This window comes from Gekko japonicus, unplaced genomic scaffold, assembly GCF_001447785.1.
Source record: "Gekko japonicus isolate JY-2015 unplaced genomic scaffold, Gekko_japonicus_V1.1 scaffold175, whole genome shotgun sequence".
Lineage (NCBI taxonomy): Eukaryota > Metazoa > Chordata > Lepidosauria > Squamata > Gekkonidae > Gekko > Gekko japonicus.
The window spans coordinates 1,174,642-1,186,675 of record NW_015166425.1 but is presented as its reverse complement, the minus strand read 5'-3'; the positions used below and the strand labels follow the sequence as shown (position 1 = coordinate 1,186,675).

Genomic DNA, 12,034 nt, shown 5'->3' with positions numbered 1-12,034 from the left:
AGGAGCGCTAGCTCCAGAGTGAGAGCCCCACATCCTGCAAGGCTCCAGTGCCAGCCAAGCAACAGATGGGGTGAGGACAAAGCCACCTAAAGGTAGGACCAATCTCCTTTGTGTGGCATCCCAAAATTGCTGTGATCGGGGAAACTGTTTCCTTGGGTGGTTTGTGGTGGAGCAGGCCTCGCTGAGCATTTCAGAGCTTCAAACTGCCATGCTTCATGCTCCTGGAGAACCACACAGCTCATGCTGGACTTACCCGCTGGCACCTCCCCGGGAACCAAAACGCCCGCCACGGCCACGGCCTCTGTCGCCCCTGGAGGAAAACAGGGAGGAAAAAGAGTGCGGTTCAGAACAAACTGGAGCCATAATGTACCTTCCAACAATATGCAGCACCCTTTACTCCCTCTCTGGTCCCACAGGAATGCCCTTGACATACATGCTTCACGGTCCCACCTTCTTGCAAGTCTCTATCCTTCAGTGTATTTCCCCCCAGGGGTCCATTTATAGACAGCTCATTCCCCACCCCGTTTACTCCTCCTGCATCATTTGGTGCCTCCTCCCCAGTCCCTGAAGGGCTGCTTGGAACCCACAAGCACGATGGCCACCTTAAGGCACTCTTCTTGGCAAAGGCTACCGTTATGCCAATAAAGGTTATTGGAATTGGAAAAGGCTACCCATTTTTAGTCTCTACACCTCTCTCTATTTTCCCACGGATCCCCCCAGATGCCAGCACTTCAGGGTCCAAAGTTCTGTCATAGTTCCTCACCTACATACCGCCTCCCTCATGTCCCACCCTACCTCCCCCATCTAGGCCCAAATGACTTTTCCCCATACCTTTCAATGCACAGCTTACACTCAACTAAAAAGTGTACACGTACGCTACGGAAACTCCCCCCCCACTCTGGCTGCTTCCAAGTCGCAGTGAATGCACACGCAATCTGTGTATACTTGCCTTTTAATGTGAGTTAAGTCATATTCATGTTATAATCAATGCACATACAGCTGAATGATACAAACCCCACATTTATCTAGGTACTGGTCCCTGGTTTCACTTGCAAAATGAACACATGTTGGCTCTTTCCTTAAACCCCGTTAACAAGTTACTGTGTACACACACATATCTGGTGCACAGACAAGTGTACATCTGCTTGTAAGAAAGAGCCAATGCATGTTTATTTCACAACTGAAATAGCAAAGCAGTGCCTGGATAAATGAGGGATCCATATTATACACTCAGCTCTACACGCATTGAATCTAACACAAGAATTACCTAACGCGTGTATGTAAACAAAAATCACGTGTACCCCATACACAGATCATTGTCCTGTGTGTGTGCTGTAACCTGCAAACATATCAGAAGTGTACAGACAGGATGCACACATGTTCATTAAAGTGTGTGTGAACAGGGCTTCTGAAGAGACACCCTACCTCACCCTTATTATCAAATGCTGAAATCTACTAGCAGAACAATCCTAAACAGAGATATTCCAGTTTAATCAAGAACCAAAAAGGTAAGGGGAAGGTAAGGGGGAAAAACCTGGTGAAAGGCCAACAGTTAAAACCTCATATTAACTTATTATAAGTAAAAATGCATGTATTTATTCTGAGAAAAGTGAAAAAGCATGTAAGGGCCCAATGAAAGCCTCGTTAACAATTACAAATGACAAGGCTTTCACTGGGCTCTTTATGCTTTTTAATTTTTCTCAAAATAAATACACGTGTTTTTATTTATAAAGTCTATATAAGGTTTTAACTACTGGCCCTCCACCAGGGTTCCCCCCCCCCCCCACTTACCTTTTATCGCGTTAAGTTTCTTTTCCCCTCTTTGGTTCTGCCTGACACTCCAGCTTAAGCCTGCTGAAATGAATTCCAGACTAACCCTGCATAGGACTGCACTGCTAGAGCACGCTAGGGTGGCCAGGCAATGCTCCCTCTAAGCTGCGGAGTCTTGTGAGCAAAAATCCTACTTTGTGAGCAATGTTCCCTCTAAGCTGTGGAGTGTTGTGAGCAAAAATTCTACTTTGTGAGCCACTGACATAAAAGTTGTGAGCGAGCGATTCGGCTGCTGCATAAATTAGTTTGCTCTGGTGCCCTCCTTCCTGAGCTAAGGCGAAAATGTGTGAGCTGGAGGCTAAAAAACTGTGAGCTAGCCCACACTAACTCAGCTTAGAGGGAACACAGTTTGTGAGCTACTGGGCATTAAAGTTAATTTGGCTGCTGCGTAGATTAGTTCGCTCTCGAGCCCTCCTTCCCGAGCTGAGACAAAAAATGCGTGAGCCGGAGGCTAAAGAACCGTGAGCCGGCTCACATTTAGCCCAGCTTAGAGGGAACGCTGGTTGCCAGCTTCCAGGGGAGGCCTGGAGATCTCCCAGCATCACCACCGATCTCCAGACGGCAGAGACCAAGTCCCCCTGGAGAAAGTGGCTGCTCTGGGAGGCGCTCTACGGCATTCTACCCTGCGGAGGTCTCTCCCATCCCAGACCCCGCCCCTCCCAGTCTCCAGGAATCTCCCGCCCCGTAGATGGCACCCACGCCATCTTGGAACCTTATAGGCCGCCCTCCCACTGTGAAAGGGACTCAAAACGGGTCTGCCCAAGCCGGGGACTACTACGTAGCCTGTCCCCAGCACCGATGATAGACTGCCTCGGCACATGGAGGGACTCGCCCCCACGGGGACTTCAGCCACCGCCTTCCTACCGGCCGGCGGCCTCTTTTCCCCCACCGTCAGAGCCCCCTTTCCGTCCCTCCCTTCCCGCCCAGGCCCGCCATTTCCCTCTCCTCACCTCATGGTTCCGCCGAAACAATAACCGACGCTGCTCCCGCTGAAGGGAAAAAAAATGAAAGGCAAACCACCCGGCCTACTTCGGCGCCCAGCCTGCTACAAGCGTCGCCGTGATTGGCTACCGCCGACAACAAGCGTCGCCGTGATTGGCCAACGGCTCGCCTTCCCCGTTTCGGCCAGTCGCGTGCGAACAGCCCGCCTTTCCCTGTGAGGTTCTTTTGTCCCATTGGCCTTGTTGACCCATCAATCATTCAAACCGCGCTCCCTGCGGGCACTCTCTCGCCTCCCACTGAAGCAGGTAATGAGCGCCGGTCAACCAATTGCAAAGTCGGAAGCGGGAACTCTAACCAATGAGGTGCTGAGGAGAAGGGACGGGGTGGAGCAACCCACCACAAGGGCGATTTAGTGCGCACGCGTGTTCCCTGAAGCGCTGTTGCTTGGAGGCCGGTAGGGGGAGAAAAGGACGTGGAACGGAGAGAAGAAAGGCAGAAGGTACAGTTTAGTACGCATGCGTGTATCCGTTTGGAACCTTCATAGAGCTTAATGGAAACTTAGAACGCAAGTAGCAGAGTGGCGCAGCGGAAGCGTGCTGGGCCCATAACCCAGAGGTCGATGGATCGAAACCATCCTCTGCTAGCTGGTATAGCTTTTTGAAAAATCTTGTCCTTAAAAAAAGTATTTTGTTGCACTTTTAAAATTCGCAACCAGAACACCGAAATTGACTACGAATAATAAGATTAAATGAGCAAACGATCTATATATATATATATATATATAGATTGTATATAGGCTCTTTTTGTTGTTGCACTGAGGGATTTTTATTTAAGAGAGAAATACTATTCTAATTATAAAAAAACACTATGCAAACTCATATTCAGTTTGCATCCTGCCAGCACACAGGATGGCTCCTTGCAAATACCAGAAGCCCAACTCTGCCCCACTTGAGGTGGTGGGGCAGGGCTCGGTGCCCCATGCTCTCTCCTCTGTGGGGTGATTTGCCTTGCTTCAGGACTGGGGCCAGGCCCTCTATCCCAAAGACAAGACTTTACCCCCTGCACCTTGTGCACCAACTTTCTGTGTGCACAGCTCTCTCATTCTCAGAGTAGTGAGGCTTACATCAGTGTAGCAACAGCAAGATCGCCACAAAGGGTTCACAACTCTGCCTTGGGAAGTTCCCAGGAGATTTGGGGAGAGGAGTTTAGGGAGGGCAAGGAACTCAGCAAGGTATAATGCAAGAGAATAAACCAGGGGAGGACAAACTTGCTTAACGTAAGAGCCACATAGAATAAACATCAGATGTTTGAGAGCCACAAGACAAGAACAAATATTACATGTTTTTATTGGAAAATATGCAGATTTGCTTTTTATTAAGAAGAAGAAGAGATTGGATTTATACCACACCCTTCACTACCCAAAGGTGTCTCAGAGCGGCTTACAAACTCCTTTCCCTTCCCCTCCCCACAACAGACACCGGTGAGGTAGGTGGGGCTGAGAGACAGAAACGGCTCTTTTCCAAGGACTGCTCTTATCAGAACTGCAGTTTGCCCAAGGTCATCCAGCAGGTGCAAGTGGAGGAGTGGGGGAATCAAACCCAGTTCTCCCAGATTAGAGTCCCCGCACTTAACCACTACACCAAACTGGCAAAATAATAACAAAAGGGGTAAAAGCAGATATTGATAATGATGTTTATTTGTTCAATGATATTTGTTTGCTAATGATATTTTGCTTCCCCAGCCGCCCTGCCGGGAGCCGCACACCATATGTGTGAAAGAGCCGCATGCGGCTCCTGATCCACAGTTTGATCACCCCTGGAATACACCCTCCAAAGTAACCATTTTCTCCAGGGGAACCAACTCTCTACAGTCCTGTTTATCGGACCGGCGGAACAGTAATCTGGGGGAGAATTTCCACCTCCCGGGATATTCTCTGGACCCCACCTGGAGTTCTCCAGTAACAAGAGGTAACCAAAGGGTGAACAGGATTAGAAGTGAATCCCAGGATCAACTCTTTTGCCATTGTGGTTGCCAGCCTCCAGGTGAGGCCTGGAGATATCTTGGAATGACTAATGATCTCCGGAGTACAGAGATCAGCCCCCCTGGAGAAAATGGCAGCTTTGGAGGGTGGGCTCTAGAAGAAGAGGAGGATCGTCGCCAATTGTTAAGTCCGTGCTTAACAAAATAGTCAGAGAGTGATTTCAGAAAACTCAGGTTTATTCAGCTCTTCAATCGACTTCTTCTGACACGGTACAACTCTTGATAGCCCGAACTCTGAACTTCGATTCCATTGCAGCTGGTTCGGTATTTATACATTCCGGGCTAATGTAGCCACACCTACTGTACATTAAACCAACCTATCAGGTTGTGTGCATGAACGACCAATCATAAGCGGTCCCGCTTACATACATTCAAATCTGATTGGCCACAATACTTTTCGGCGCGAATCCCTGCCGAAGCTTGAAGCTTTGCATGGCTTCTCTATGGGAGGATTCACATACCTCCTAATGCATTCAGGGCAGCATCTGAATACATTACAAATCCCTCCCCCCTAAGCAAAAACAACTACGAACAATCATAATCACTTAGGTAGGAAGGTGCTCTTCTTGTTCTCTGAGACCTCCTAGGTGTACTAGGCTCAGGGCACATCTCCGTCAGTGGCACTTCGTTCGACTCTGGGACCGCAGAGTCAGGAACACTTCCATCCGTTACGTTCGGTTCGAGAGTAGGGGTCTGCCCTGCCTCTGGAACAGTGCTGATGCCCTCAGGCCCGTCAGCACTCGCCTCCAGGGGAGGTCTCGGAAGGTCCTCGGGGTCTATTGACTCAGTTGGCAACGCGTTGGGTCGGTCAGTCGCCCACCGTTGCCTCAACTGGTCTACGTGCCTACGCCACTTGCGACCATCAGCAAGTCGTACCACATACATTCTGGACCCAACAGTTTCAACAATAGTGGCTGGGAGCCACAAGTGACCACTGGCATAATTTCTCGCATACACCTTGTCATCCTTCTCATATATGCGTACCTTCGTTTGTTCACTCTGCTGTGGTGGTTTAAGGTCATTCAGGTCCGGGTGCAACCTATCTAATAGGGTTGCCAGCCTCCGGCCCATCAGCATTTCGGCCGGACTGCGGCCAGTTGCTGAACAAGGGGTAACATGCTGTCTGAGCAAGAACGAAGCTAGCTTTACCCCCCAGTCACCATAAACCAATTTACTCAGTGCTTCTTTGGTGGTTCTTACCATTCTTTCCGCCTGGCCATTCGAAGCCGGGTGGAATGGGGCCGATGTAATCTGCCTGATTCCGTTATCAGCCAGAAATTTTTCAAACTCCATAGATGTAAATTGCGTCCCGTTATCACTGACCAATACATCGGGTATACCATGGGTCGCAAACAGGCGCCGCAGCACATTGATGACAGACCCGGAAGTGGTGGAATGCATGTGCGCAACCTCCAACCATTTCGTATACGCATCAACAATAATAAGGAACATTTGTCCCTGAACTGGCCCCGCAAAATCTAGGTGGAGCCTCGACCAAGGTTTTCCCGCCGACTCCCAACGCTGCGGAGTGGCGGTTGACGGCTCAGGCCTAGCCTGCTGACAGGGCTCACACACTCTGACCCAATCCTCGATTTCCGCATCAAGCCCGGGCCACCACACATAACCACGGGCCAGTGCCTTCATGTGGACCATGCCTGGATGGCCCTCATGGAGTGATTTCAGCACTTTTTGTCTGAGGCAGTGAGGCACCACCACCCGGTTTCCCCACAGTAAACAGCCCTTAGACACAGACAGCTCGTTTTGGCGCGCTTTGTACATGCGAAATTCCGGCTCCATAGCACCCATCGGCCACCCCCTCCAAACCCAGTTAAGAACTCTCGCAATTACACTGTCCTTAGCCGACGCAGCGGCAATGTCCTTGGAGGTGATGGGTGCTTGCGGCAGTTCTTCGATGGCCAACACAGAGGCCGTTGGTGCAGGGTCCAAATCTCGGCCGGGCAGCGGGCAACGACTTAATGCGTCCGCATGTCCGATGGCCTTGCCCGGCCGGTGCTCCAGGTCATAGTCATAGGCCGACAAAAACAAGGCCCAACGGAGCATTCTGGCAGACATGATGTTCGGGAGTTGCCGGTCCGGGGCAAAAATCCCAAGCAGGGGCTTGTGGTCTGTCACAAGCAGAAAATGTCTGCCATACAAGAAATCGTGAAATTTTTTAACTGCTGATACCAGCGCCAGTCCCTCTTTGTCTATTTGAGCATAGTTCTTCTCAGCTTCAGATAGCGACCTTGAGTAAAACGCGACGGGGGCCTCCCGTCCGTCTTCCAGTACATGACTCAATACCGCCCCCACCCCATAAGGAGAGGCATCTGCGGCCAAGACCAACAATTTCTGGTCATCGTAATGGGTCAACACTGCATTTGATGACAACAATGATTTCACCCCTTCAAACGCCTTTTTTTGTTCAGCACCCCACCGCCATTTTGCGTCCTTGTGAAGGAGCGCATGTAAAGGTGCCGCCACGGACGCCTTGTGGGGGAGAAGTGCATAAGTTCCTCATCGGATCTTCCAGCAATGAGAACGTCATCAAAATAAGGGACCGTTCCTGGTACCCCCCTCAACAGCCCTTCCATGAGACTCTGAAAAATCCCTGGGGCCACATTCACACCAAATTGGAGCCTGTTTACTTTGAACGCCCCCCTGTGTGTCACAATGGTCTGTGCTTCAGCAGCTTCCTTGGTCACGGGAAGCTGCTGGTCAGCCTGGGCCAAGTCGAACTTCGCAAAGACTTTTCCCCCCCCCAACGATGCCCAGACATGGCTAATTACCGGTACTGGGTACGAGTGCTGTTGCAATGCCCGCTTTATGGTGCATTTGTAGTCAGCACAGATGCGTACTGACCCGTCCGGCTTAACAGGGGTTACAATGGGGGTCTCCCACCGACTGAAGGGAACTGGCTCTAACACGCCCTGCTCGATGAGCTTGTCCAGCTCTGCTTCGATTCTGGGCTTAAGAGGAATAGGAACCTTCCTATACTTGAGGCGAACCGGCCTCACGGCAGGATCAAGTTCAAACGCTACTGGGGGTCCCGTATATTTTCCCAGGCCACCCCCAAACACATCAGTAAATTCCTTATACAGTACAGCCCATTTATTCTTCGTTACACTATTAATGCCAGAAATAGCAATTCCCAACGGTTCAAACCAGTCAAGCCCCAGCAAATTCACTCTGTTCCCCTCAGCCACCAACAATGAAAGGGTCGCCCGCTTCCCCTTAAACTCAACTTCAAACGTATCCCTCCCTGCCAGAGGTATACGCTTGCCCTGGAAGTCGGACACTTGTGTGTCTGCTGGCTTCAGCCGGCGACGACTCCTGGTGGGGAACAACTGCTGCCACGACTTGGACGAAATCACGGTCACCGACGATCCCGAGTCGACCTCCATGCCACACGGAACGCCGTCTAGATGGACCGTCACGTTGATCTTGCCTGTGCCTCCGATTCGTTGGACCGAAGGTGCGCTTGATCGTACGACCTGGCAGCTGGTTTCATGTTGTGCGGCTCGGGAACGTTGCTTCCTGGGCTTGTTTGAGGGCGTTGAAACTTTTGGCGCTCTGCAAGCACGAGCGATGTGGCCCCGCCTTCCGCATGCTCTGCAGTCGACGTCCTTGGTCCAGCAGCTTTCTCTGGAGTGCTTGCCGCCACAGCCGGTGCAAGGAGGAGTGGGCGAAGTCCTCACTTGGGTCCGCTGGTTCGCAGGCCCTTTCACAGCGCAGACGTCTTCAGCCGCGCCCTCACGCTCTCCTTCGGACCCCTGGTGGTGAACGCGTAGCTCTGTTGCAGCCAGACGCTGACGCACCTCACGGGTCGATTTGTCCGCTGTCTCCGCTGCGATGGCTTCATTGTAGGCGTCGGCCCAGGTCAATTTCGCCTTTGCGAACAGGCGCTGCTGCAGTCGCTCGTCCCGCATGCCACACACCAGCCGGTCTCGCAGGGCCTCCTCTACGTCGGCGAAGTTACACGGTCTGGCCGCTTTACGTAGAGCCGCTACAAAATCGGACACGGTCTCGTTGGGCGCTTGGTTCCTCTTGAAGAAGGCGTGCCGGCTTGCGATCTCCGATGGTTGCGGGGAGAAGTGTGCCTTCAACTTCTCCGTCAGCTCTTTGAACGGCACTGTTCCGATGTCCGCTGGTGCCACCAGAGACCTGGCGACATCGAACACGCTCTTGCCACAAGAGCTCAGGAGGGTGGCTCGCTTCTTCTCCTCCGTGTTGATGTCGTTCGCTTCGAGGTGGAACCCGAACCTCAGCAGGTAGGCGTCCCAGTCCTCGGTCGCTGGTTCGAATGCCTCGAACTTCGGGCTATTGGCCATAGCTGCGATCGCTGCCACCGGTGCTGGTGGTGCCTGTCGCTGCTCTGCCACGGCGAGCTGCTGCTCTTGGTTGTCCGTCGTTGGGTCGGGACCAGCGGGGCTGCCTACCCGCTCCTGGATCCCATCCTCGTCGCCAATTGTTAAGTCCGTACTTAACAAAGTAGTCAGAGAGTGATTTCAGAAAACTCAGGTTTATTCAGCTCTTCAATCGACTTCTTCTGACACGGTACAACTCCTCATAGCCCGAACAGCTTGTCCATTTCAGCTGCTCGGTATTTAAACATTCCGGGCTAATGTAGCCACACCTACTGTACATTAAACCAACCTATCAGGTTGTGTGCATGAACGACCAATCATAAGCGGTCCCGCTTACATACATTCAAATCTGATTGGCCACAATACTTTTCGGCGCGAATCCCTGCCGAAGCTTGAAGCTTTGCATGGCTTCTCTATGGGAGGATTCACATACCTCCTAATGCATTCAGGGCAGCATCTGAATACATTACATTGGATTTATACCCCACCCTTCACTCCGAGTCTCAGAGCGGCTTACAATCTCCTTTCCTTTCCCCTCCCCATAACAGACACCCTGGGAGGTAGGTGGGGCTGAGAGAGCTCTCTCAAGAACTGCCCTTGAGATAACAGCTCTGAAACAACTATGGCTTGCCCAAGGTCATCCAGCAGCTGCATGTGGAGGAGTGGGGAATCAAACCCAGTTCTCCCAGATTAGAGTCCGCACACTTAACCACTACACCAAACATGTAGGGCTTCAAAGGTCAATACCAGTACCTTGGTCTGGAAGCAAACTGGTCTCAGGCGGAGGTCTTTCACATCACCAACTACCTGGTCGTCTTTAACGGGAGATGCCAGGAATTTAACCTGGGAACTTCTCCATGCAAAGAAGAGACTCTTCCGCTGAACCACGTACTCTCCCGGTAGATGGAACAAGTGATATGTGGTCCCTACAGCCCATTTCAGTTACCACTCTGGCCGCAGCATTCTGTGCCAGCTGTACCTTCTGGATGGTCTTCAAGGGCAGCTCCACAGAGAACCCATTGCAGTAGTCTAATGCAGGTGTTATCAGGGCTTGCACCAAAGTCATAAGCTATCTCCCCCCCCCACACACCCCAGGAAAGGCTATAGCTAGCTCAACCATTGCAGCTGGCGATAGGCACCCCTAGCCGTCACTGACACCTGTTTATATAGCAGGAGGCCTGGGTCCAGGAGCTTCCCTGCCCCCCAAGTTGCAGTACTTCAGCAGTACTTGAGACTGACCCATAAACTCCAACTGATTCAGAATGCAGCAGCATGAGCCCTAACGGGAATGTTGCACCAGCTACGTTGGCTTCCAGTGGAGTACCGAGTCAGGTTCAAGGTTTTGGTATTGACCTTTAAGTCCTTGAGTGGTCTGGGACCCACGTATCTGCGGGACCGCCTTCTCTGCTATGTCCCCGGGAGAGCTTTGCGCTCCACTGATAACAACTTCCTGGTGATTCCTGGCCCTGGGAATGTCCTGCTGTCCAGGGCCAGGGCCTTTTCGATCTGGACCCAACCTGGTGGAACTCTCTGCCAAATGACACCAGGGCCCTGCGGGACTTACTGCACTTCCACAGGGCATGTAAGGCAGAGATGGTTGAGGGCAGGCTTTTGGTTGAGGGCAGCAATGGTTGGTTGCATCGGCTGGCACCCTTCCCCGGACTCTAATCTGGGAGAACCGGGTTTGATTCCCCACTCCTCCACGTGCAGCTGCTGGATGACCTTGAGCAAGCCATAGTTTCTCTCAAGAGGAGTTCTGAAAACAGCTCTCTCAGCCCCACCTACCTCACAGAGTGTCTGTTGTGGGAGGGGAAGGGGAAAGGAGTTTGTAAGCCGCTCTGAGACTCCCAAGTGAAGGGCGGGGTATAAATCCAAACTCCTCTCCTCCTCCTCCTTCTTCTGTTCCTCTCCTTTAGGGTCGCCAGCCTCCAGGTGGGGCCTGGGGATCTCCCGCTTTTACAACTGATCTCCAGCTGACAGAGACCAGCTCCCCTGGAGAAAATGGCTGCTTTGAAGAGCGTATTCTATGGCATTGTACTATGCTGAGGCCCCTCCCCTCCCGAAACCCCGCCCTCTCCTGGCTCCGCCCCCAAAGTCTCCAGGTTTTTTACGATCCAGACCTGGCAACCCTACTCTCCTTTTTCCCACTAAATGACCAGGTAGTCCAGAATTAGAATGGAAATTTGGAAGTCGCCACCTTGCATCCTTTTACTCTGGTTTTCGTTCTTATCGACTGTATATGGATATTTCAAAATTTTTATCTTGTTTTATGGCGTTTTGCCCCTTGTACATTGCCCAGAGCCCGGCATAAGCTGGGATAGGGTGATTAATAAATCAAATTATTATTATTATTGATGATGATGTTTCAACATGGGACTCTGGCAAGACGCTTCTGAGTCGTTACACTTCCCCTGCCGCTGGGCCCACCAAGATTTTCGGGCCCCCGGGCACCTTTGGAATCTTGAGAGGGAGCGATAAAGGCCACCCCAAAATGGCTGCCCCAGACGGTGGAGCCAAATCCGATACCTCCTTCCTCCCTTTGCAGAAGAATTCCATGGCAGTCATGGTGAACGCACGAAGCTGCCTTATTCAGAGGCCAGCCGCTGGTCTGTCAAGAGATTAGTATTATCCGTACTCAGGGGTCATTTCCTGCTGGAGCGCACAGGAGCGGAGCTTCGGCAGTAAAGAGCCCACCAGGGGGCGGACACATGCAACAAGCCCCACCCCCTGCTCCCAGCAGCCCTCAGTCAGAGCAAGAAGCAGCCAGGTAAGCTGCAGAGCCCCCCCCCCAGTCCAAAACAGTCCAGTGGCACCTTTAAGACCAAGTTTTATTCAGGTACCAGCTCTCCCTCCTCTGC

The 12,034-nt window shown here is 51.8% G+C and overlaps 1 protein-coding gene and 1 non-coding gene across 3 annotated transcripts in view; one reads left to right on the top strand and one right to left on the bottom strand.

Moving 5' to 3' along the window:
* The window catches only part of ILF2 (interleukin enhancer binding factor 2), a 26,072-nt gene extending 23,215 nt beyond the window's left edge, over positions 1-2,857 (bottom strand). The window contains exons 1-2 of one of the 2 annotated variants that reach the window (XM_015411744.1): positions 2,781-2,857; positions 254-310 (exon numbers count right to left, since the gene is read on the bottom strand). In XM_015411744.1, coding sequence (XP_015267230.1) covers positions 254-310; positions 2,781-2,785 — 62 coding nt within the window. In that variant the 5' untranslated portion in view covers positions 2,786-2,857. Of the gene's footprint in view, positions 1-253; positions 311-433; positions 464-2,780 lie in introns of those variants that run through there. The other variant, XM_015411745.1, reaches the window with a different exon arrangement.
* Positions 2,858-3,343: 486 nt separating this feature from the next.
* Positions 3,344-3,415, top strand: TRNAM-CAU. The gene has a single exon. It is a non-coding gene; the product is annotated as a tRNA-Met (tRNA).
* The last annotated feature ends 8,619 nt before the right edge of the window (positions 3,416-12,034 follow it).